This window comes from Panicum virgatum, chromosome 1K (genome assembly GCF_016808335.1).
Source record: "Panicum virgatum strain AP13 chromosome 1K, P.virgatum_v5, whole genome shotgun sequence".
In the NCBI taxonomy this organism is placed as follows: Eukaryota; Viridiplantae; Streptophyta; class Magnoliopsida; order Poales; family Poaceae; genus Panicum; species Panicum virgatum.
Genome location: NC_053136.1, coordinates 1126319 through 1152218, shown reverse-complemented (window position 1 = coordinate 1152218; position 25900 = coordinate 1126319). Strand labels below are relative to the sequence as shown.

Here is a 25900-nt window from a genome sequence, read left to right as displayed (position 1 = left end):
GTGAGAGCTGACTTTGCATGTTATTTTTTTGTAATTCTTCCGAAGATATATGCTGCGATTTGGTTTTGGTCACCTGTTGACATAGGGAGCGAGGTAAAACAAAAAACAGGACAAAAAAAAAATCATATCAGAGCCAGGTTTCGATCCTGGGACCTGTGGGTTATGGGCCCACCACGCTTCCGCTGCGCCACTCTGATGTTTTTGTTCAGGGTGCAGATGCAAACTTGTTATTGTTTCCTCGAAGCGCATGGACGACTGACGACGTGCCGTCAGCGTCTACTGGAACAGGGAAGCTGCGTATCCCTCGTTCCGCACACGTCTCTGGCTGAAAACGAAATTGGCAGTCTGTTTTGGCCAGGTCCGCAACAGGACAGACAGAAACAAAGTAGGGTGATGGTGGTGGTTTGCGGTAGGCAGGCGGGCGGGCGGGCAGGCTAACAGATCCGACGACAGTGAGTGATGATGACGCTTGCTTGTTTCAGCAATTTTCTTTCATTTCATGGCTGCTCATCCACATCGCGTCGATCGGTCGCCTCCCGTCTCTTCTCTCAACCCCTGCCTGTTTGGATGGAGATGGATCACGCAATGTGTGTAGGCAGGCAGGCAGTGGCAGCCACCAACGGCCGCCGGACTCGACTCTCGCCGGGGCCGCCTGCCTGTTCAACCACTGAATGCATCGTCAACACTAGTCAGCTGGGTGGGTCGAGTGAGTCGGCCACCTCCAAGCGGCAGGCAGGCAGGCAGGCAGCTAGCTGCTCCGGGACGCCCAAGCCTCGCCGTGCAGTCGGTACCAGTTCACGTCATCGACTTGATTGCTCTCCCTGTTAGATTTAATATGGGCTTGGCTCATATTTTATTTAATTAAATCAAATAAATTCTAAGACCCGTATTAAATTTTGGGCTTTGAGAATACTAATTATGGCTGAAAATAATCTTTGTGGTGCATGATGCGGTGTGTGCATGCATGGCGTGACTGAAACTCAATGCTATTAACGTTGGTTGGAAGATGTTTCATCTTCTAATGAGCCAAGTTAAATGCTAGCTAATGGAGAGCTAATGGAGGGGGTTACAAGAGTTTTTCCTCTTGATAATAATAGTCTTTTTCATGCATGCACCACTTACTCTCACGTGAGTTACATGAGAATGAAACGTCACTAATGGAGGGAGTTACAGGATTGATGAAAAGATTTTGTGCTCTGGAGTTTACTCCTCCACAGTGACTAATGTCTATGCACTCGTTCGTTTCCCCGAGCTGCAAATAAAAAGAAAGACTCTCGGTTTTGAACTTGATCGCGCACTTGTCTCCACACTTTTGTTGCATCCATAGCATCTCCGTTCTAGTAAGTCTGGGCGCACAGACTTGCTGGAAGAGCAGGCCTCCGAAACTCCGTCCTCTTCGAGATTCTGCACCGAGTTGAGGGCGAACAAGTTTTTGGGGAGCGCACCAGCACGACTGCTCACTGTGAACAACTACTTCGTCTACTTCTCGGCGTTCGCCTCTGCACAGCGAACACCTGCACGACATCGACTTTGATCGGCTACATCGAACAGGCTTGACTAGCGATGTCGGGTAACGGCGCATCTGGTTCCTTCGGAACCGGCCCCGCCTCTAGGTACTTTCTGAACTTCATGTTCATGTTTATTGTTTTTTGTTATAAGCACGTTGGATCATGCTCTTAATTTTATCTATAAAAATGTCATGATTTATGCTCTCATTTTTGTAATTAAAATGAACCGTAATTGACCTCTAATTCCAACAATCCAAAAACTTGATAGGGCTTTTTCGGTTTCTGGTTTTGCTGCACATCTCAAACCAAATCCTTTTGATGGAACAAATTACAAGAGATGGGTCCGCAAGCTTGAGTTGTGGCTCATATTGATGAGCGTATGGTTCATCACTGAAGGTCCTAGTACTGGACCTCGCACTCTCGAGGAGGAGAGAGCGTACTAGACTGCTGACAACTTGTTCAGAGGGGTTGTGATCAGTGTTCTTGGAGAGAACCTAGTGGATGCTTATATGCATATTCCCACTGGCAAGGAACTGTGGGATGCACTTGAAGCAAAGTTCGGTGCCTCCAATGCAGGCAGTGAGCTGTACGTCATGGAGCAGTTCTACGATTACAGGATGGTCAATGATCGTTCTATCGTCGAACAAGCTCATGAGTTACAGGCGCTTGCAAAGGAGCTTGATAACTTCAAGTGTAATCTGCCGGAAAAATTTATGGCCGGCGGAATAATTGCCAAGCTGCCTCCATCTTGGAGGAATTTTGCTACCTCTCTGAAACACAAGAGACAAGAGTTTACTGTAGCCAGTCTGATCGGCACTCTTGATGTTGAAGAAAAGGCGAGATCAAAGGACATGCATGCTCGTGGCAATGAGGGAGGTTCTAGCGCCCATGTGGTGCAGAAAAAGAATTTCCAAACCCATAAGAACAAAGGCAAAGGAAAGGTAGATTACAAGCACAAAGTTGCTAAGACTACCAACTTTAAGAAGAAGAAGAACACAGAAAAATGCTTTGTGTGCGGTGGTTCTGATCATTGGGCTCGGGATTGCAAGGACCGCAAGGATAAGCAGCAGCACGGGCAGAAGAAGTCTGCAAATGTTGTTATTGGCGATGCTGAGAAGGGAACATCAGGGTATGGTAATCATGCTATTGTTCTTTCAGTTTGTCATTTACCAAATTGGTGGATTGACACAGGGGCTAATATACATGTATGTGCTGATATTTCTCTGTTTTCTTCTTACCCGGTCACAAGGACTGGATCCGTGTTGATGGGAAATGGCTCGAATGCGGCTGTTCGTGGTGTTGGTACGGTCGATCTAAAGTTTACTTCGGGAAAGACCGTGCGACTGAGGAATGTGCAGCATGTCCCCTCAATAAATAAAATCTTGTTAGTGGATCCCTTCTTTGTAAGGATAGTTTTAAGTTGGTGTTTGAGTCGAACAAGTGTGTGCTGTCTAAATTCGGTTCCTTTGTTGGTAAAAGATATGAATGTGATGGTTTGTTTCGCCTATCGTCATCAGACTCTTGTAATAAAGTTGTGAATCATGTGTGTAAGGATGATGCATCTAATATTTGGCATTCATGGCTTTGTCATGTGAATTTTGGTTGTATATTGCGGCTTACCAGTTTGAGTTTAATTCCGAAATTAACTTTGGTCAAGAATCCTAAATTTCAAGTATGTGTGCAATCTAAGCAACCACGCAAACCTCACAAGGCTGCAGAGGCGAGAAACTTGGCACCATTAGAACTTGTTCATTCCGATTTATGCGAAATGAATGGTGTGTTGACTAAAGGAGGAAAGAAACATTTCATAACTTTGATAGATGATTCTACTAGATATTGCTATGTGTACTTGCTTAAATCAAAAGATGAGGCGTTTGATTTTTTCAAGGTCTATAAAGCCGAAGTAGAAAATCAGCTTGAGAGGAAAATAAAACATGTTAGATCGGATCGAGGTGGAGAGTATTTTTCAAATGAGTTTAATTTGTTTTGTGAGGAGCATGGTATTATTCATGAGAGAACTCCACCATATTCTCATGAGTCAAATGGAGTGGCTGAAAGGAAAAACCGCACTCTAATAGAGATGGTTAACGCCATGTTAAAAACAGCTGGACTTCCTTGGGAATGATGGGGTGAAGCCATGTTGACAGCTTGTCATGCTCTTAATAGAGGTCCTATGAAAAACAAAGAGAGGACACCATTCGAGGAAGGGGAAAATAAAAAATTAACACTCTCATACTTGCGTACTTGGGGCTGCTTAGCTAAGGTTAATGTACCAGTTGCTAAGAAACGCAAACTCGGACCAAAAACAGTTGACTGTGTTTTCCTAGGCTATGCTTTTCACAGTGTTGGATATAGATTCTTGATAAATAAATCTGGAGTACCGGACATGCATGTTGGTACAATCATGGAGTCCAGAGATGTTACGTTCTTTGAAAATATTTTTCCAATGAAAGAAACACCTAGCAATTCTAGTCATAAATTTGGTGAAACCCCTGAAATAATGATGAAATAGTATGCTTTGAACAACCACTTGAGGGAAATAATGAGAAGGATGACAATGAAGTAACTTGAAAGAGCAAGCGACAAAGAATTGCAAAGTCTTTTGGTGATGACTTCATTGTGTACCTTGTAGATGACACTCCAAAAACCATTGTTGAGGCTTATGGATCATCTGATGCTGACTATTGGAAGGGAGCAATCAGAAGTGAAATGGATTCCATAATGTCTAATGGGACTTGGGAGGTGGTCAATCGTCCATATGGATGCAAACCTGTTGGATGCAAGTGGGGTTTTAAGAAGAAGCTTAGGCCAGATGGTACTATTGAAAAGTACAAAGCAAGATTTGTGGCTAAGGGTTATACCCAGAAAGAAGGCGAAGATTTCTTTGACACTTATTCACCTGTTGCTAGACTGACAACTATTCGTGTACTACTGTTCTTGGCTGCCTTACACAGTCTTCTCATTCATCAGATGGACGTTAAGACGGCTTTTCCCAACGGAGAGCTGGACGAGAAAATCTATGTGGATCAGCCTGACAGATTTGTAGTAGAAGGTCAGGAAGAAAAAGTGTGTAAGCTGCTAAAATCTTTATATGGCCTGAAACAAGCACCTAAACAATTGCATGAGAAATTTGACAAAACTCTCACGTCAGCAGGCTTTATTGTGAATGAAGCTGATAAGTGTGTGTACTGTCATTTCGGTGGGGGACAAGGAGTGATCATGTGCTTGTACATTGATGACATATTGATCTTTAGGACTAACCTCAATGTGATTGAGGAAGTGAAGAGCTTTTTGTCTCAAAGTTTTGAGATGAAAGATATGGGAGTGGCTGATGTGATTCTGAACATTAAGCTACTGAGAGATGGCAATGGTGGGGTCATACTTATGCAGTCCCACTATGTGGAAAAGATTTTGTGTCGCTTTGGATATAGTGACTGCAAATCTGCTCCCACGCCTTGCGATCCTATTGTGATGTTGCGAAAGAATCGAAGAATCACAAGAGATCAATTGAGATATTCTCAAATCATTGGCTCGCTAATGTATTTAGCTAGCGCCACGAGACCTGATATTTCGTTTGCTGTGAGCAAACTCAGCAGGTTTGTCTCAAATTCTGGAGATGAACATTGGAAGGCTCTCGAGAGAGTGATGCGCTATCTAAAGGGCACAGCGAGCTATGGAATTCACTATGCCAGTTACCCTAAGGTACTTGAGAGCTATAATGACTCGAATTGGATATCTGATGCTGATGAGATAAAAGTCACAAGTGGATATGTGTTCACACTTGGAGGTGGCGCTGTTTCCTGGAAATCTTGCAAGCAGACTATCTTAACGAGGTCAACAATGGAAGCAGAACTCACAGCATTGGATACCGCCACAGTTGAGGCTGAGTGGCTTTGTGAGTTGTTGATGGATCTGCCGGTGGTTGAAAAACCAATACCGGCTGTCCTAATGAACTGTGATAATCAAATTGTGATTGTCAAAGTGAACAGTTTAAAAGACAATATGAAGTTATCAAGGCATGTGAAAAGGCGGTTGAAATCTATCAGAAAAATGAGAAACTCCGGAGTAATAGCATTGGACTACGTTGAGACTGCTAAAAATCTGGTAGATCCTTTTATGAAAGGTCTATCACGAAATGTGATTGACGAGGCATCGAGGGAGATGGCACTGAGACCCACATGAGAGTTATGTCATAGTGGTAACATGTTCTATTTGATCGGAGATCCCATGAATTAGGACAGCGAAACAAACTATTGACTAACTGAGAAGGAGAATACTATTGTATAAACCCACTCTATTGAAGATACACTTTTTCCTTTTTCTGCATGGCAGGTTAGTGAATACCTTAATGTGATCCAAGTGGCTTCTTGAAAGCAAAGATGTTGTCCTGCAGAAACATCTTTTGAGGAACACACCTATATGAGTTCGGCTGCTAGTCACAGTCTATGAGATCGGCTAATTTCTAGAGACTCATGAAAGGCCTCGAAGTATGGCTTATATGCTTCAACCAGAGGGGATGCTTGTTGCAGCCTATTACCTGATAAAGGACTTTGGTAAAAACTCATTTCGCACAAAACTGTCAATTCAAAGTTTAATCCATTGTTCAGTTGTGAATGAGTGTAACTTTTGTTCTAGGCGGATGTTCAACTTCACAGTCTTCGTCAAAAGTCTGGTATATCAAAAAATAGTGGATTTGAGAAACATTTAACATGTGTCTTAGAATTTGGTGGGGATTGTTAGATTTAATATGGGCTTGTCTCATATTTTATTTAATTAAATCAAATAAACTAAGACCCGTATTAAATTTTGCACTTTGAGAATGCTAATTATGGCTGAAAATAATCTTTGTGGTGCATGATGCGGTGTGTGCATGCATGGCGTGACTGAAACTCAATGCTATTAACGTTGGTAGGAAGATGTTTCATCTTCTACTAAGTCAAGTTAAATGCTAGCTAATGGAGGGGGTTACAAGAGTTTTTGCTCTTGATAATAATAGTCTTTTTCATGCATGCACCACTTACTCTCACGTGAGTTATATGAGAATGAAACGTCACTAATGGAGGGAGTTACAGAATTGATGAAAGGATTTTGTGCTCTGGAGTTTACTCCTCCATAGTGACTAATGTCTATGCACTCATTCGTTTTCTGAGTTGCAAATAAAAAGCAAGACTCCCTCTTGGTTTTGAACTTGATCGCGCACTTGTCTCCACACTTTTGTTGCATCCATAGCATCTCCGTTCTAGTAAGTGTGGGCGCACAGACTTGCTGGAAGAGCAGGCCTCCGAAACTCCGTCCTCTTCGAGACTGCACCGAGTTGAGGGCGATCAAGTTTTGGGGGGAGCGCATCAGCGCGAGTGCTCACTGTGAACAACTATTTCGTCTACTTCTCGGCGTTCGTCTCTGCACAGCGAACACCTGCACGGCATCGATTTTGATCAGCTACATCAAACAGGCTCGACTAGCGATGTCGAGTAACGGTGCATCTGGTTCCTTCGGAACTGGCCCCGCCTCTGGGTACTTTCTGAACTTCATGTTCATGTTTATTGTTTTTGTTACAAGCACGTTGAATCATGCTCTTAATTTTATCTATAAAAATATCATGATTTATGCTCTCATTTTTAGAATTAAAATGAACCGTAATTGCCCTCTAATTCCAACATCCCCTCCCTCCCTCCCTCCTTGCTGCCAAATCTTCAATCCACCACCGGTACGGTCGCTCACCGCCATCGAATGGACGTCCGTCGCGTGCGTCAACAGACACGGATTAATGTTGTGGCTGCACTGCACAAGATTGTCACGTCTTGTGAACGCAAACGCGACGGCTAATGATCCGTTCCGGTGGCGTGCGTGCCCGTGATGCTAATCTCAACGTTGATTCATCCCACGAACGAATCCGTACGTTCCAACGCCCGCCGCCGCATGTGACTCGGAATCGGAATCGGAATCGGATCCCCTGCCCTGCTCCGATTCTTGCTCTGCTCCCGCTCCGACCAGGACCTCTGCTCGATCAGGCCGCACCCCCCCCCCCCCCCCCCCCAAAAAAAAACGCACCAGCCACCGCCGCGACGACGATATAGAGGCCAGGCCAGGCCATCCCATCCAAGGCAGAGCAACACCTCGCCTCGCCCTCGCCCGCAGCCATGGCCGCGCCCCCGCCGCCGCCGGGTTGCGCGAGGTTCCCGCCGGTGCACCGCTACGACGCCTCCGCGCGCCCGCGCCGCACCGCCGCCGCGGACCTCGACGGCACGCTGCTGGCCTCCTCCTCCGCCTTCCCCTACTACTTCCTCGTCGCGCTCGAGGCCGGCTCCTACCTGCGCGCCCTCGCGCTCCTGCTCGCCGCGCCGCTCCTGCTGCTCCTCTACACCGCAGTCTCCGAGGCCGCCGCCATCGCGCTGCTCGTCCTCGTCACCTTCGCGGGGCTGCGCGTCCGCGACGTCGAGGCCGTCGCCCGCGGCGTCCTGCCCAGGCACTACGCCGCCGGGGTGCGCGCCGACACCTGGGCCGTCTTCCGCGGCTGCGACGCCCGCCGGGTCGTCGTCACCGCCTCGCCCGCCGTCATGGTGGGGGAGTTCGTGCGCGAGTTCCTCGGCGCCGAGGTCGCGGGGACCGAGCTCGAGACCTGCGCCGGGGGAACCAGGTTCACGGGGCGGATCAAGGCCGTCCTCGTCGGGGAGAGGAAGAGGGAGGTCGTCCAGAGGCTCTTCGCCGGCGGCGACATGCCCGACGTCGGGCTCGGCGACCGCGAGAGCGACCACGACTTCATGGCCATCTGCAAGGTAGGAGGGACACTAATCATCCGTCCAACTACCAACAAATGGATTGATTCAACTTTGTTGTCGAATTAACTATGTTGACTAGTGCTTCTGAGTAGTAATTGTTACTCTTTCTTTGGTTGGCTCAAGCAACAAATATAATTATTAATTGCTACTGTATTGTTCTTCCAATAATATAACCCAACCATACTACTGTCCCTGGAGTGAGTGCTCACAGTCACATCTTCTGACCCCAGCTTGTGTGGCTGCAAAACTTTCTATCTAGTACTAGAAAACATCTCAAAACAAAATTTTCTGCAGAAAAAAAGTTTTTTTTACATGCAATTGTCTGGCACTGATATAAATGTTGTTGTGTGCAGGAAGCCTACATGGTGCCGCCGGACCGCCGCGCCCCGCGCGCCGGCGCCGACTCGCTGCTGTCCCGCGCCATCTTCCACGATGGGCGCCTGGTCCGGCGGCCGGACCCGGCGCAGGCGCTGTTCGCGCTGGCGTACCTCCCGCTGGGCTTCCTCCTGGCCCTGTTCCGCGTCTTCTTCAACCTCATGATCCCGGCGCGCCTCGTCCGCCACACGTACCGCCTGACGGGCATCCGCCTCGCCGTCCGGGGGACCCCGCCGCCGCCACCGCGGCCGGGCGCGCCGGGGTCCCTCCTGGTGTGCAACCACCGCACGGCTCTGGACCCGATCATCATCTCCGTGGCGCTGGGGCGGCCCGTGACGTGCGTCACCTACAGCGTGAGCCGGCTGTCGACGGCGGTCTCGCCGATCCGCGCGGTGGCGCTGACGCGCGACCGCCGCGCCGACGCGGCGCGCATGGCGGCGCTGCTGGCGGAGGGCGACGTGGTGGTGTGCCCCGAGGGGACGACGTGCCGGGAGCCGGCGCTGCTGCGGTTCTCGGCGCTGTTCGCCGAGCTCACGGACCGCGTGGTGCCGGTGGCGCTGGAGGCGAGGCAGGGCACCTACTACGGGTCGACGGCGCGCGGGTGGAAGTGGCTGGATCCCTACTTCTTCTACATGAACCCGCGGCCCGGGTACGAGGTCACCTTCCTGCCGCCGCTGCGGCCGGAGGAGACGTGCGGCGCCGGCGGGAGGAGCGCCGTCGACGTGGCCAACCACGTGCAGCGGCTCATCGCCAAGGAGCTCGGCTTCGAGTGCACGGCGCTCACCAGGAAGGACAAGTACATGAAGCTCGCCGGCAACGACGGCACGGTCAGGAAGACCAACAAGGCCGGCAGCAGGGATGACGACGATGCTGCTGCCAAGAAGGTTGCATGAAGATCGAAGAACATTCTTATTGGCCGCATGCTTGCTGCATTGACTGATTGATTGATTGGGAACAGTGTGATGATCAGCGTGCATATGAACGGAAAGTACTCAATGATGAAAGACCCTGCAGTACATTTTTGTTCACATGGCATTCTTTCATCTCACCCGTCCAATCCGAACTTTGCTATCAAATTTCACGCATTTACAGTTTGACCATTCCAGATTTTCGGATCGAGCTTGAAGTGATTCAAGCATCCAAACTTAAACTGCTTGTGCCTGCCGTGTGCACCTGGAGTCCTTCCCGAGGTGGTCTGTTGTAAAAAATAATTGGACTTGTTTTTAAGTTTCTAGAACTGACATAAAGTATTTTAAAGCGTACTAAAAGTCCTAATCCTTGTCCAGTTAAATGTGGATTGTTATCAAAACTCTAAGCTTAGTTCGGAGTATATATACAAGAGACACCTTCATGATCAGGCTACAATAGCAGCAATAAAATCAGCAGCAGCTAGCAGCGATCGATCAGAGTAGTATCTGACCAACACAGCCAAGGATGAGAGATCCATCAATGGCGGCCAATGATGACCTTGTCCGTCAGTACGGTACTTTCTGGGGGGAAGGGGAAGACCTTTTCGCTGCCGCACCCGACTACGTGAGGGTGAAGGTGGGCTTGCCGACCTTCGCGGAGAAGATGGCCGCCAAGGAAGCCAGGCGGAAGGCCATTGACGCTCGCGAACGGGAGAGGCTGTGGCACAGGAGGGCATTGCGCGCACTCAAGCGCTGCTGCTGCTGCTGCTGCGACTCTAGGGCTTCTTATGACAATGAAAGTAATGATGATTATTACTGCATATATAGTAGTAAGTAGTTGATGAGTGAGTTAGAGGTAGTTTATTTATTATTTTTTAATAAATAAGAGGTAGTTAATTGTGAGCAGCCACACGATTTGTGTTTCAATGGTACCATTAAAGTGTAAAAAGGGAACCAGATCCTCGGGTTTGATATCATAGCTTCGTGATTGTGTTCATCTCTGTTTTTTTTTGTTTTTGTTTAATGATGAACCAGCTATGTGCTTCGCACGTGTAAAAGCACGCAATTCAAGCAATGAAACTTAAGCAGGGGTAACTGCCTGTGCCTGCCGTGTGCACCTGGAGTCCTTCTCGAGATGGTCAAATAGTCTGACTCGTTTTAGTTTCTAGAACTGGGATTCCAAAGTAAAACTATACACTTCCTCCATACCGCCATACAGTATTAGTATTATTGTAAAGGAAGTCACTTCGGACCTCGATACGATTTTCAAAAACATCACTATTTTTTTACTATAAAAAATTTATAAAATATAGTCAATATATATTTTCATAAAACTACATTTCAAGATGAATATACTTATATCATTTTTATATTTTCAAACTCAACTCAAAAAAAATTATTTATAGTCAAAATTTAAAATATTTGACTTAAGACAGATTCAAAATGACTTCTTTACACTATGGAGGGTGTACTAAAATAAAGTCCTGATTCTTGTCCACTTACTTGTGGGTTTTTATCCAAACTCTAAAATTAGTTTGGAGTATATATACTTGAGACATCTTCATATCGTAAATAATTGAGATTGACACAATACAAAGAATATAGTTCCGAACATGACAGTGGCGGACCCAGGAATTGAAACTAGGGTAGTCCTAGCAAAAAAAATTCAGTTGAACTATCATCTTTAAATCTGAACCACTAGCATCATCCACAACTGGATTTGAATCTAAACCACTAGCATCATCCACAACTACAGCTGAACGTGAACCACTGCCATCACACAATGGAGTTTAATTTGAGCCTATACCACTGTCATCATTAAACTGAAATTGGTGGGGAAGAAGCAATCTTGCTTCTTTGCTTTCGCTTCATGTTTCTTAAAAAGAAGGGCAATGCTTCCATTCTTCATGACTCAAGTGCAATGTTTATGAAAAAATAGAGAAATATTTCCATTAAGTGAGATTGAGATGAAATCACAATCACCGATTTGACAATCGCTTCATGTTTATAAAAGAAAGTACTTACTAGTGCTAGTGGCAGTGAGGGTCCGGACGGCGGCCGCACGTGTGCACGGGATGGCTGGAGCCTGGAAGCGGCCAGGCGGGAGGCGCCGGCGCGCCGGGTTCACCGCGGCCGTTGCCGGTGCGTGCAGCGCCCGCCCAGGCGCCCAACAGCAGGGCGCAGCCGCGCAGGGGACACGGGCGCAGTGCGGCAGGCAGCCGGCGGCGGGAGGTCGCCAGACGGGGCCGCGCGGACGGCCGCGTTCGGCAGGAGCCAGGAGGTGGGGCCGCGCGGGTGGCGGCTGGAGGCGTAGGCGCGGGTAGCGGCGGCGCCCTCGGGGTCGGGGTAGGGGAAGGGCCGAACGGACCTTCAGGCTTCAGCTGAGGGAGACTCGGAGAGAGGGACAGGTGACCAGTTGGGCCAAGGGATTTGTTGGGCCAAGTTTGGACACTATTTTGAAGAATTAAAAAGTTTTTGGGCCAAATTTTTGAGTAGTTTTGGGCCTACCCGGACTACCCTTTGGGTCCGCCACTGGAACATAATCAGGCCGCCCAGGGATAAAATCGTCAACAGCTAGCAGCGATCGATCAAAGTAGTATCGGACCAAGATGGCGAGAGATAAAAGATCCATCAATGGATCTTGTTCGTCGGTACAACACTTTCTAGGCGAGAGGGGAAGACCTTTTAATTTCATTGCCGCGCCCGACTACTGGAGGGTGAAGGTGGATGCGCTCGCGGCCGCGATTGCCCCTGCCTTGATTGCCGTCTGCACCGTTCAGCACATTTACGTCTCCGCTTCTTCGCTTCCAACCCGCGTCGCGTTTTTTGACGGACGCCAGTGAAGCTAACGCAAAAAAAAAACGAACGCAAACGCGCCAAACTCGAGCGGAAACGGCTAAAAAGAAAATGAGCAGCAACGTTCCCAGCCCAAATAAACCAAGCAGCAAGCAAGCCAGCGACGCGCCCAAACACGACCGTGACCCGCAAAATCACCAGTCACATGCAAAATCACATCTATCAAAAAAATATGTCAGCAAAGGGAGGGTGAATGTATTGCACCGGTACCGGTCACGCATATGAGGTGGGTGCCACACCTTGCCTGATATTTGTGCCTCGCCGCTCCCACTTGCTTCATCAGGCAAGTTTCAAACTCCAACTCTTTTTTTTTTAATTACAAAGTACAACTCAGACACTCATAACGTACGCACACTCACATCTCTATGAATACACATACGCAAATCCTACCTCTATGAGCATCTTCGAAGACTGAGCCGGCAAATCCTCGAGATTGACAAAGTCACCACAGACGCCTCGCTGTCGACGAGAACGTCACCTACCACTTAATGCACAACGCAGTTAAATCCCAGAATATTCGCTCCCATGAAAAATCGAACCCAGAATCTCATGTGCTAGTGAGGCTTACATTCTCTTTCGCTCAAACTCCAACTCTACAATCTTGTGGCTCAGGTCTTAGTCCACGATACTGCACTGCCGCTTATCGGACAATATCCTATTGATTTTGTGATATGATATTCATACTTCATAATCTATACTAGCGAGAACTACCATACAGTCAAGCAAAACCGAGTTTGGATACATTTTTATAAGAATCAAAATAACTCAAACCGTGTTTATTTTTTAGAAATTCATAATCCAATATGTATACACCAGGTCTGAAACTCATTTGTTAAAAAAAGCCTGAAAGAGGATAAAATATTATTTGTACACATCCGACTGAACTTTCTAAATACATCAAGACCTCGTAGGGAATCATAAGGTGAAGATCACACTAAGTGATCAGTAACCACATCAGAAATGTGGCTCTACCACCAAAATGAAAGAGAAGGTTCTTCCCTGAATCCCCTCACTTACCATGGAAAATTCGTGTAGCATCGTGCCATTAAAATCCATATTTTACTCTGAAAAAACATTTGCAATATCTAGTCACTCATGTTGGTTCATATCATTTACATGGGGCACAAAAAGAAAAGCAGTAACAAGCCACTTTCATGCTAGAGTTATTTTTTATAAATATCTAATTAAAAATGCATAATTTAGCATATAGCATGACACTTGTCTACTTGTTTTTTCAGCATGAGCTAATAGCCAATTCGAAAATAATTATTACTTTCAGAATATATATTTACAAATGACATTGCCTTGAAATCATCTTTACTTAGACATCATAATTTGCATATAAAATATGATTTGCTCTCTGTACTGGTTATATACTGACACAATATGATTTGCATATGAAATATGATTCCACTTTTGTACCATCAAACTTTTGAACCAGCAATATGGAAAGATAGGTGTAAAGTTAAGAAGTAGGACCTAATTGTACGTAGTGCTAATTAACTTTACCAAATTTCCGATCTCCTAGCTATATTGTAAAAGAAGTTCATTTTACTAAATTGAAGTTGAAGTAGTGCATCAACTTGGTACTGTGACATCTGTGCATATGAATCAACAGAGAAATTGGAAATTTTAAGATTTGAGGTAAACTGGTTCAATACATCAATAAAATCAATACATGTATAAAACTTAAAGGAGATCAAAATGGTCCAGCTGTGTGTTATATAAATTTATATAGTTTTGAAAGATAATCTATTGCTTACCATTTTGTACATGAATAAATCCAAGCATAACATGTGCTTGGATTTATTCATGTACAAAATGGTATGCAATAAATTATCTTTCAAAACTATACAAATTTATATAACACACAACTGGTTGGATAATCTATTATCTGCTCACCAATTGATATAAATTTTAGGTAGATTTCCTCAAACGATAGGATTTAATTCATCTATAACCAAGCGACGTGATACTTACTTTGAATTCAAATATATAAGGCAACATAATATCTATAAATGTTACCACATGGCACAAATAATATTATGAGTATCACCTTTGCATAGAAGGAAGCTGCTATGAAATACTCTCCAGCAAATGCAGTGGCTGGGGTTAGAACTGTCATATACAAGAGCTGAAGTCACCAATGATCTTTGCAAGGTGTGATATATTTCTGAAAGTAAGAGTAATTAATAACAAAAGGCAGGTCAATCTTTTTGTCCCTGTTACCAGAATCAATTTAAAGACCTAAATCCTTGAGAATTTTGCACTGGAGGTGTATTAGATAGTATAACAAGCTAACTTTTCACTACTAACTATCATGGTACTATTTAAGAATTAGATTTCAAGAAGAAAATTGTTAACTCCTTGCTGCACACACCAAACTCCCAAGCAAACTCATTCTACTATATATGAATCCCACACAAAAAGGAACAAATATAATTTAAACTTATTATATTTTTTTATCTGTTCATATGAACATCAACATGCTAAAATCGGCACTGGTTTGAAGCTTAAAAGATCTGTCTTATATTAAAACATCAAACTAATTATCCACGCATTACTTAAGTTGTCTTAAATCAATACTTTATAGTTTGATATATATTGGTTAGACAATACTAGTTATCCACACATTACTTAAGTTGTCTAACCAATGTTGTGACCAGAAATATTTGTGCGTGTGTATCTTCCTTACGAACAAATTAAAACAATAAAAAATTTCATTAGCCGGGCCGGGCCTACATTTTCGGGCCGAGACGGGCTTTTCTCCCTGACTTTTTTTTTAGGGCGCTTTTCTCTCTGACTCGAGAACCTTCTCTTCTTCCCCTCTCTCCTCCCTCCTCGCCTCGAGGTGGAAGCCCGGTACAGCGCCGCCCCGGCGACTCGCCGCCATCGCCCTCGCTCCGGTTAGGGCCTTAGCGGGCCGCATCTGCCGCGGGCGGGGGCGGCAGCTGCGGCGCCTTCACTCTTCGCCATCAGCTGCTCAGTGCTCTCCCTTCACCATCGCCGCCGTCTTCCAATACCCCAAGGTCGAAACCAATTTATCTTCCTTTCTTGCTCCTTCCGATGGATGAAATGGAGTGCCTGTTCGGGTGAGAAGAAGAGGGTTTTCTCTAGGAATCTTGTCCGGGTACTAACGAATACTCGCGGGATCTTTTTCGGGTTTGCAGGATTGTGAGGATTTTAAGGGTTTACTCCGAATTCGTTGTGCTGAACCCTATGATGTTGGAATGCCGCTGCTGCCATTAGGGTGTATGTGGTCGCGCGTGTTAGGATACCTTTCGCTACTGTAAACTAGGATGCAGTAGCGGAGTGTGAGTAAAAATTAGGGGGGGGGGGGGGGGCGGTGATCTGCAGGTTCCACTCCAGTGTCAACCTCACAAACTTGCAATAGTTCTGTCGAGTACGGTAATACAAAGAGGGTAGGGTCATCATGCACAAACTCACAGTTCATGATAGTGCTTGCTTATGTTGGTCCTGCTGCTACTTTTGCATGTTAGGGTTATTGGAATACATGAGTTAGGATACGTTTTGGAATGCCAAACCGCTTCAGTATTTTTTTTTATCTGCTTCCTGCCATTGAAAACAGGCCCTTGCTGGGACCTTCATGCTGATTAAATTTTCTGTCTACTGTCAACAGATTCATGGATCTGAAACTTACAGCTGGAAGCATTGTGGGCCATTTGAAAACATTTATCGGCAACCATTAATTCAGAACCTACTGTTGACCAGGTGCTTGCAGCTGTTAGCCACCAGCCTCTATCATCCACTGCATCATTGTAGCCATCATCCTCCACCCGACCACCCCAAGGTTCAACTTGCTCCTCTTCATCCAATTATTTAGGGCATGTATGGGTTGGGAGGAGAGAATTCAGATAGGAATCTTGTTTGGATAGGATTGACTGCTCTAGGAATTTTTTCAGGTTGTGAAGATTGCTGTAGGAATTTTAGGGATTATTTTGAATTTGTCCTACTAAATCATAGGATGCTCAGATTTTGTTGATACTGTTATGTTTTATAGGGTGTGTGAGTGGGTGCGCGCGCTTGCGTGTGTGTGTGTTAGGATATCTTTGTAATTCTAAACTAGCATGCGATGGCTATGATTACTCACTTTATGAGACCAATCGAACGTGTCATTGCAACTCACAAATTATCGGGTTGTTGTGTCCACGTGTCTTTATTTTCTAGTCACTGTCATGTCTTGTGCTTGTAAATTGATTTCTGGAACTAGCATGGAATCTGTTGGGGCTTGTTTGTCTAGTTAGGGAGCATTACTCCAGAATTTTTACTGAAATCTTGTTTACTAAATCTTAAATATGCTTGACTGTTGCTGCTTCTACTTTTGTTGCCATTGTGTGTACTAGAGCTTTCAGGAGTGTGTGATAGTGGCATGTGTTTATTGCCTGTGAATGTGTTGTTGTCTTGGCTTGTTCTTTTTTGCCTAGTTATGATTTCTTAAAAATGTTAATAGTTTTTTTTTTTGCACTCTTATGGTTTCTTTTAGAGCATTTCTTATACATGCAGAAAGAGCTTTCCATCTATTTTCTACCTATCCCTACAAGCTCTCATTAGGAGTTTAGGACATGCTAATGAATTTTTTTTATGTCTACTGCAGAATCATGAAGGCACTTGCATTTGCTGGTATCGCAGGTGTTGTGATCCCTCTTATAGCACCAGAGATTGTAAGGTTACGAAATGCCCTTGAGGATGACCTTGTGCAAAAGTACAACTCAGTAAATGGCATCAAAGATGAATTGATGTCACTCACATATGAGCTTTCGAGCATACAATCATGGGTGGAAAAGCTCGAGCAAATCATCTGGCCATGCGACGAGATGCTTGATTGGTCTCGAAGAGCTACTAAGATACGGTATGAAGTGGACCACTACATCTCTGAGTTCTTATGTGAGGAGAACTCATGTACAAGGGATTTCATAGTCAGGTATATGCTCGTGGATCATGTAAAGGACTTGAAGAGAAGATTGAAAATGCTTGCTAAGAACTATAAAAGCAGTAATTGGGATCAACTAACATCTTCAAATATGCTTGATGGAATGGGCTGCAGAGCTTCATCTATCCTAACACAAGACCATGGAGACCTTCTCGGTTGTCAGGGGCAGCTCAATCACCTCATTGGCCTCTTGCAGATTCCAAAATCTCCTGACAGCCTCAAGGTTATCACCATTGTAGGCAGTGTTGGTTCAGGAAAAACAGCTTTAGCACTAGAAGCATTCAACTCAATCGGCAACGAGTTTGAGAGCAGGGCATCAATATGTGTCTCTGGTTGCGTTGATACTAGAAGCTTACTCAAGGATATCTGTATGCAAGTTGGTGCTGTGGATCTATTGTCTGGTGAACTTTAAACGAATCATCTAATTCGAAAGATCTCTGCTTTACTAGCAACAAAAAGGTTTTTCTTCCTCCCTCTCTGTACAGATATCTCAATATTTAATTCGAATCAGGCTAATCCCATTTTTGTAGAAAGTATATATGGTTTGAGTTTTACAGGATCCACCAAGCGCTTCTGGGGTTGCTAGCTAAATTAGGAACAACGCAAAAACAGCTATCTTACAACTTTACAAGTCTTAAAGCCTGCTAGAATATCCATAAACCCAACAGTTCTAAAATAGCCGTATCAAAGCACACTAACTACAGAAGGCCCTCCTGGGACAGTCTGTTCTTGATTTCCTCCAGGAACAGTTTCATCCAATCCAAGTCTCCAGTGGCTTTCTATGATTGTCTAATGTTGGCGATCAGCATCCTTTAATAGTACGCACCACATCTGCAAGCATGATGTAATTTTGAACAAGAATTTCAGTTGGTGAATTAGGAATATAGCACACATAAAGAGCTTTAGATCATTTCTGGGCACCTCAAGAGGTAGGCAGTTTTCAGTAATATCCTGCATGAGCTTGAACCAAATTTTGTACAAGGAGAAACAAAAAAGACAAAGCAAGGATACCATTGAGTTGGATACACTGTTCATATGGATCCGCAACCCGCATCGGTTGCATGTTGATTTTGTCTTTTTTGTTTCTTCTTGCAGAAAAAAAAAATGTTCAAGCTTAAATTTTACATGAACGTGTAACATTGCATCAACTACCCATATATATTTTTGTTTGATTTTTTTCATGTACATTTTGATGTATTTTTTAAAATGGAAGCTGATGTCTCAATATGCCTCTTGATATCCTTTATGACATCCTTTTTTTTGCTGCTCTACAGGTACTTGATTTTGTTGGATGATTTATGGAGAACAGGAATGTGGGAAAGCTTAAAACCAGCATTTCCTAATAACAAACTTGGTAGCAAAATTGTTTTAACCACTAGGCTTAACAGTGTTGCGCTCATCTGCTCGAAAAGGAAAGAGTTAGTTCTAAAGATGTCACCCTTAAATGATGATGAATCTAGAAAATTGTTTCTCTAACATTTATGGCACAGACAATTGCCCTCTTCAATTTGAAAGAAACATGGGAATCATATTGAAGAAATGTGGTGGCACTCCATTGCTGATTTTGAAAATGGCTGGTCACATTTTAGGGCGTGGGCCTATGCGAATAGATGCTTGGGAGGAGATATCATCAGAGTTGAACTGCTTTCGGGAATGCTCCCAGTCAGAATCCCTTCATTCTCTCCATCAGAATATGTTCCTGAGTTATACACTTCTGCCAAGGCAGCTGAAAGATTGTGCTCTATTCTTGGCCGGATTTCCACGGGGCAGCATTGTTGATATTGATGTTGTAATTTCGTCATGGATAGCAGAAGATCTTGTGCCTACCCCAACTTGCTTGGGAAAAAAGGCTATGTTGTTGTTGTTGTATAGCAGAAGATCTTGTGGCTTCAAGGTCTAGTGGAGCAGCAAATGTGGATGAGTTGATTAATCAACATTTGTTGGAGCCTGTGCAAACTGCTGCAGATGGAAAGGCTGAGTCGGTTAGAGTTTCGAGTCTCGTGCATGATATGCTAGCAAAGATATCTTATGATAAAGGGTTCTACACGGCTGCCTCAAGGCCTGTATCAAGATTGGATAAGACTAGGCTGAATCGGCTGTCTCTTGTTTCAGAAAATGCGGGCTTCATTGCTGACAACAATCTAATCAGTCATCATACAAGAGCAATGATATTGTACTCCTGCAGAGGTGTTCCAAGCCTCTCCACGTGCAAATTCTTGCGACTGCTGCTAGTACACCGGTGCATTGACTTCTCCAATGCAAATCTAAAATCAATTGTTCAGCTTGTGTACTTGAAAGCTTTGATACTCAACACGCCGTCGGTAACACAACTGCCTCGTCAATTTCATAAGTTGCAAATGCTAGAGTCACTAATTATACAAGACTCTTCAGTGACCAAGCTGCCAAATAGTATTATCAATTTTGAGATGTTGACATGCCTGAAAGTTGGCGAGGTAGCGTTTCCTTCTGGCATAGCAAGGTTGCAAAAGTTGGAGAAACTAGAGATATTTGATGTCGGTTCAAGCGTTGAAAATGCTGTAAAAGAGCTCGGGAGCCTGTATAACTTGAGGGTATTTTCATGTTGCTGGGGCTTAAGTACCATCAAGCAAAAAGATGATGTTCGCATTTTCTGGTTTGAGACATCCCTTGGGGAGTTGGTCACAAAAGGTAAACTTGAGGAGCTAACGCTGAGCGGAGGAAATGAGTCTATGGTCCGTATTCTTGCACTGAGGTTTTTCAGATTTGACACCATGGTAAAGCTTCGAAAGCTCTGCGTGGAGAACCAATGCTTTATGATCCGTGTTCCCCCATTCACATCGTATTACTTGAGGCTTGCGCATGTGTCGGTAAGCATGAAAGTTATTGAAGCGGAAGATGTGACAGCACTTGGCAAGTTGCCTTCTTTGGCACTTCTAAAGTTGTGGATTGAAAGTCCTGTATCTATTGAGTTTGGCAAAGATTCATTCTTGCAGCTCCACCGTTTTTTTGTCTTTTCAGATGCTCTTGAGCTCGGTTTCAAAGAAGGATGCCTCTCTAAGCTTGAGAAGCTGCACTTAAAGACCTCAAGTGAAGTTCAAGTCTTGGACCTGGATAAGGTGTCGTCTTTGAATGCCCTGTTTGTAAGCATTGTGGGTTCATGTGCCACTATTGCTAGTGCTATAGCGACTGCGGTAAATAAAGCAACAGCTAAGTGTAAAGGTGTAAGAGTGATCATTATGACTGAGACGATAAGAGATGAAGCTGGTCCATTGTTCGGCGAAGTTTAGGTGTAAAGATTTCGCTACTCATCTGCAATTTTGGTGGTAGATTCCTAGACATTTTTTGCTGATGGTAGAACCCTTGTTTTGTATTCTGTCAAGTTAACAGATCAGCTGATGTTGATGGTAGAACAGAACCCTTGTTGGGTATCCCTTAGGGTGCGAATGAGCTAATCCCTGCGATGTTTTTGTATGTTATTGTGAATGATATTTGTAACATGAGATTTACGGTGGTTAGAGGTGGATCTGGGATTTTGTTGGATTTGATTGCTTGCTGTCTTTGGGGTAATATGCTTCTGCTACTTTTGAGCTTTGTTGTTCATACATGGATATGGATGAGTGCATCAGTTTGAAATAAGGCTGAGTGTATGCATTTTGAGTTGATACCAAGAATCTTTCTGTTAATATTAATGTGTGCGTGCATTTTGAGTTGATGCCAACAATATTTCTGTTAAATAAGCTAGTAGCAGTAGCTGCACAGTTTTGAGATCTTAGGTCAGTCCGTTTAATCTTGATTCGTGAAGCAAGAGAGCAAGCAACACATAGTGCTGCTGCATGATAGGATGCTGCTGGATCTGGATGGATGCTGCTGCCCCTCTCTAGTAGTACGTGCTTGATATCAGGGGAAGCCAAGCAAACCGCCGGCCTGCGAAATTAAACCAATCAACCATGCATCGCGTCCTCCATCCATCCTCTCTTCCCAGATCGATGTCGCGCCAAGCAAAGCAACCTTCTGCTCACTGCATCTTTAATTACTTTTCCTAGATCAATTATATTGATCGATCAGTCAGCAGGGATCATCGTTTGCTGATTTCCTAGCTAGCTAATTGTATGTAATTGGGTTGAGAGTTTTCGTCTCCTAGACGGATACGGTGACTGTCTTCCTCGGACCGGAATACATACGTTGCCAATATTTATTTATTTATTTATTTATTTATTTATACGTATTATATTCCCAGGCAATGTGGCAGCAGGACCCATGCTTCATCGTCAGCCCTCACAGCCTGGACGTAGTGAGCCCCGGCGAGGCGGCGAGAGGTGGCCATCGACCTTCTCCGGCCACCTCCTCTTCTACCAATGGCAGCTGCGACGGCGCGGTGGCAGTGGCACTGGCACCTCTACTCCCAATAGTAGTAATCCTCCTCCGCAGGTGACGTTCCTGGACGCAAAGGACAAGTTCTTTTACCACTTCAACTTCCTGCGCTACTTCACGCACTGTGATGGCCTGGTGTTCGCCCCCACCAACACCGGGCTCTTCCTCTTCAACCCGGCCACCAGGGACGCCATCGCGCTGCCGGATAGTCACCGCAACGATCTACGACGAGCACGTGGAAGATCCAAGTGCTATTGTGCAGGTCTGGGCCTAGATCCGCGCATCGGCAAGTACAAGGTTGTTCAGGCCTTCTACCGGTCAGGCGGTCACTGGATCCCAACACGGGATGGAGGTGTATACTGTTGGTGGCGGCGGCGGTTGGAGGGAGATTGCCAATGATCCTCCGTACCCTGCTAGTAGAATACAGACCGCCCTGGCCGTCGGCGGGTTCATGTTCTGGCGCCTCGACAAGCCCCTGGAGCAAGAGCTGTGGGGCATCCTTGAGCTCAGCCTGGATGATGAGGAGTTCAACGGCGTTGGGCTGCCAGATCGATGATCTCAACCCTGAAGATGATTTCATGCTGGATGTGCTGCACGGCCGGGATCTGTGCCTGACGGCTTGTAGCCGCAGTCAGACAATACTGGATGTATGGGTCCAGCCTATAGCAGGCGAGGGCCTGTACACGATGTGGGAGTGGCGATACGCCATCGAGTTCACGGCTGGTCTTTGCCACACCATGGCGCTTCCTCCTTTTAGCAACAACGTCATCCTGTGGCGACGTGACACTATATACTACTATGACCCGGTAACTGACAAGGTGAAGACATTGTGCGAACTGCGTGACATGAGATACCACCAGGCACGCGAGTGGGAAACTCTCTTTAACTTCGATCTCATGTTCTTCACTGAAAGTCTTGTTCCGATCGCTTAACAGCCGATCGTGAGAATAATTAAGCAGATTGTTGCTGCAAGTATCTTCTTTTGCACATTTATCATTTGCAGGCTTTTTGAGCCATGTGATATATATGTACCAAGTTGAGAGTTTTATGCTAGCTAGTGAATGTATGCTGGTATTTAATTTTCAGCTTAACAATATGTTGTGGCCTGACAAGAACCATGAATTTGCATGGACATTGGTTCATATTTCACATGAAGTGAATCCAGTTCTATTTTTCGTATTTACCTACTCCCTCCGTCCATAAATAATACTGCACATTTGGATGTTGTTCTGATGCTATTGTAACGAGATTTGGGAGTGCATCTAGGATTTCGTTGGCCGTATGTGCAGTGGCCTGTATTTCCTTGCATACTCTCTGCCCTGGATAATGTATTTGCTTGTGCTAATTTTGAGCTTTGCGCTTTGCCCATAAAGAATGCATACATGGATGCGTACATCAGTTAACTGAAGACTAATTGTAGAGAAGGATTTGGATCAACCGTACGTTGTATTGATGCTCTGTGTAGTATATATACACGTTTACAAGAGACCTGTAGACTAACAAACTCAGCTAGATTACAGGAGTCAGCGGGTGAGCCATGCAGGGCGTGGCGAGCGCGCGCGCCTTGCGGGTGACGCCGAGCGGGGCGCGCGGAGCGTGGAACGCGTGGAGCCGTGCGGAACGGAGCCGAGTGGAGCGCGTCGTCCGCGAGACGGGGAGCGCGTCGCGCGCAGGGCGCGTTGTGCGCAAGACCGCGTCGCTCAGCACATGAGTTCCAACACCCCCCGCAGTCTCAGCTCGTGGAACCAACGCAGAGACTGGATCGGAAGTCTTCAAACAACGCCGTCGGCAGACCTTTGGTGAATATATCCGCGAACTGACGGGCGCTCGGAATCTGAAGAATGCGAAGTTCACCAATGGCTACCTTCTCCCGAACGAAGTGGATGTCGATCTCGATGTGTTTGGTTCGCCGGTGATGGACGGGGTTGCGAGCCATGTACACACTGGAGATGTTGTCGCAGTAGGTCACCGTCGCCTTCGGAACGGCGTAGTGAAGCTCGCCAAGAAGTTGTCGGAGCCAAGAGCACTCAGCCACCGCATTGGCGACGCCACGGTACTCCGCCTCCGCGGATGATCTGGAGACGGTAGTCTGTCGCTTGGAGGACCACGAGATGAGCGCGTCGCCGAGGAAGACCGCGAACCCAGAGGTAGAACGACGGGTGTCCGGGCATCCTGCCCAGTCGGCGTCCGTGTACGCGGTGATCGTTGGCGACTTGGCAGCATGAAGATGAAGCCCGAGCGTCGTTGTTCCCTTGATGTACCGAAGGATCCGTTTGAGCATCGCACCGTGACACTCCATGGGCGCATGCATGTGCAAACATACTTGCTGAACGGCGTAAGATATATCGGGCCGAGTCAGTGTCAAGTATTGCAGTGCACCGGCCATGCTTCTGTACCAGGACGCCTCCTCATCACGCCATCGCTGCTGGAGCACTTGGCCTTGGAGTCGGCTGGGGTGGTTGCTGGCTTGCAGTTGGCCATCCCGGCGCGTTCCAAAATGTCGAGGGCGTAGGCGGTCTGTGAGAGAGTGAATCCGTCGGCGGTGCGGCGAACATCCACGCCAAGGAAGTAGCTGACGGGGCCCATGTCCTTCACAGCGAACGCGGACTTGAGGTTGCCGATGAGCAAATGAAGCAGCGCCGGCGTGGAGGCAGACATGATGATGTCGTCGACGTACAGTAGGAGATATGCCATGGACGCACCCTGGCCGTAGACGAACAACGACGAGTCGGAGCGAGACTGCCGGAAGCCGAGCGAGATGGCGTGTTCCGCGAACCTGGTGAACCAGGCACGTGGTGCTTGACGGAGGCCGTAGAGCGAGCGGGAGAGAAGGCATACGGCGTCCGGCTGGTCCACGTCCTCGAATCCCGTCGGCTGCTGGCAGTGAACGCGCTCCGAAATGTCGCCGTGGAGGAACGCGTTCGAGACGTCCAGCTGGTGAGCGGGCCAGTTCTTGGAGGCGATCAGCGTCAAGACGGTGCGGATGGTCGCTGGTTTGACGACGGGGGAGAAAGTTTCGCCAAAGTCGATCCCCGGTCGCTGATGGAATCCACGCACCACCCACCGAGCTTTGTAGCGCTCGAGAGTGCCGTCGGAGTGAAGCTTGTGTTTAAACACCCACTTGCCGGTGATGACCTGCGTGCCAGGAAGTCGAGGGACCAGCGTCCAGGTCTTGTTGCGTTGGAGAGCGTCGAATTCCAACTGCATGGCCTGGCGCCAGTTGTCGTCCTTGAGAGCTTCACGGACGGAGCGCGGGAGGGGTGACATCGTAGGCGCGGTGCTCGCGAGGGCGTACTTGGGGTTTGGCTTGAGGATGCCGGCCTTAGCACGCGTCACAATGTGATGCTGTGGTGGTTGCGGGGCTAAGCGTGTTCCGACAGGTGTGGGCGTCATCGGTGTGGGCGAGGCTGGCGGTGGCGAGAGGCCGGAGTCGGGCGACGAACGCAGGGCCGACGTGGTGGGGACGTGTGGCGTCGGTGGAGAGGAACCGGTGGCAACCGAGGAAGATGACGCCGCCGCTGGTGGGGATGCAGGGACGGCACAGTACACCCGGCGGTGAGGGCGCGCGGGCCCCGGCGTTGTCGAGGTGGGTGGAGCGTCGTCGTCGGTGTGCACAGCCGTGGGTGTAGACGTCATTGGCGTGCGTGGGGACGTCGCGTTCCGGAATGGGAAGACGTTCTCGATGAAGGTAACATGACGCGAGGTGTAGACACGTCGCGTCTCGATGTCGTAGCAACGGTATCCGCGGTGGTCGCTGGGGTAGCCGAGGAAGACGCACGCCACGGAGCGCGGATTGAGCTTGTTCGCCGTCGTTGGCATGACGTTGGGGTAGCAAAGGCAGCCGAAGACACGAAGCTCGTCGTACAGAGGTGGTGCACCGAGGAGGAGTTGGTGTGGCGTCATGACACCCGTGGCGCGGCAAGGACGCCGGTTGATGAGGTATGTCGCCGTGTTCAGGGCCTCCGCCCAAAGAGAACAGGGAGCTGCACTGTGAATTAGTAGCGTGCGAACACAATCGTTAATTGTACGTAAGATCCGCTCGGCCTTCCCATTTTGTTGTGAGGTATAGGGACAAGAGAGGCGGAAGCAGGTGCCCTGTGCAGCAAGGAAATTGCGCAAGGCGTGAGTGTCAAACTCGCGTCCGTTGTCGGTCTGGAGGGCAAGAATGGGCAG

At 46.8% G+C, this 25900-nt stretch overlaps 3 protein-coding genes, 1 long non-coding RNA gene, 1 other non-coding gene and 1 pseudogene across 9 annotated transcripts; 4 read left to right on the top strand and 2 right to left on the bottom strand.

Moving 5' to 3' along the window:
- Positions 1 to 125: 125 nt before the first annotated feature.
- Positions 126 to 197, bottom strand: TRNAM-CAU. Its single transcript has one exon. It is a non-coding gene; the product is annotated as a tRNA-Met (tRNA).
- Positions 198 to 7551: 7354 nt separating this feature from the next.
- On the top strand, positions 7552 to 9889 carry LOC120696802 (glycerol-3-phosphate 2-O-acyltransferase 4-like). The gene is made up of 2 exons (XM_039979840.1): positions 7552 to 8284; positions 8641 to 9889. Exons 1-2 carry the CDS (start codon positions 7649 to 7651, stop codon positions 9553 to 9555), a joined length of 1551 nt encoding a protein of 516 aa, XP_039835774.1. The 5' UTR covers positions 7552 to 7648; the 3' UTR covers positions 9556 to 9889.
- A 3298-nt stretch (positions 9890 to 13187) lies between these two features.
- Positions 13188 to 15142, bottom strand: LOC120696744. The gene is made up of 2 exons (XR_005684292.1): positions 14483 to 15142; positions 13188 to 13490 (listed from the first exon to the last, which is right to left on the bottom strand). It is a non-coding gene; the product is annotated as an uncharacterized LOC120696744 (long non-coding RNA).
- Positions 15143 to 15226: 84 nt separating this feature from the next.
- Positions 15227 to 20958, top strand: LOC120696402 (disease resistance protein RGA5-like). 5 transcript variants are annotated; one of them, XM_039979589.1, is made up of 6 exons: positions 15227 to 15455; positions 16067 to 16237; positions 17042 to 17836; positions 18652 to 19191; positions 19256 to 20223; positions 20375 to 20958. In XM_039979589.1, exons 4-6 carry the CDS (start codon positions 18822 to 18824, stop codon positions 20432 to 20434), a joined length of 1398 nt encoding a protein of 465 aa, XP_039835523.1. In that variant the 5' UTR covers positions 15227 to 15455; positions 16067 to 16237; positions 17042 to 17836; positions 18652 to 18821; the 3' UTR covers positions 20435 to 20958. The 5 variants fall into 5 exon arrangements, with proteins under 5 accessions (XP_039835523.1, XP_039835394.1, XP_039835460.1 ...); XM_039979460.1 differs by having other exon boundaries at positions 15229 to 15455; positions 16067 to 16158; positions 19256 to 20958; XM_039979526.1 differs by having other exon boundaries at positions 15229 to 15455; positions 18967 to 19191; positions 19256 to 20958.
- On the top strand, positions 17046 to 17789 carry LOC120647624. The gene has a single exon (XM_039924484.1). It carries the CDS (start codon positions 17046 to 17048, stop codon positions 17787 to 17789), a length of 744 nt encoding a protein of 247 aa, XP_039780418.1.
- Positions 20959 to 21599: 641 nt separating the features above from the next.
- Positions 21600 to 22871, top strand: LOC120650847 (annotated as a pseudogene).
- Positions 22872 to 25900: the final 3029 nt, after the last annotated feature.

Excerpts from the sequence above, each read along its gene's own strand:
- LOC120696802 (XM_039979840.1), top strand. The coding sequence starts at position 7,649 with ATGGCCGCGCCCCCGCCGCCGCCGGGTTGCGCGAGGTTCCCGCCGGTG. Across the intron at positions 8,285-8,640 it reads ACTTCATGGCCATCTGCAAG|GAAGCCTACATGGTGCCGCC; the intron begins GTAGGAGGGACA and ends TGTTGTGTGCAG.
- LOC120647624 (XM_039924484.1), top strand. The coding sequence starts at position 17,046 with ATGAAGGCACTTGCATTTGCTGGTATCGCAGGTGTTGTGATCCCTCTT.
- LOC120696402 (XM_039979460.1), top strand. The coding sequence starts at position 18,822 with ATGATGATGAATCTAGAAAATTGTTTCTCTAACATTTATGGCACAGAC. Across the intron at positions 19,192-19,255 it reads TTCGTCATGGATAGCAGAAG|ATCTTGTGGCTTCAAGGTCT; the intron begins ATCTTGTGCCTA and ends GTATAGCAGAAG.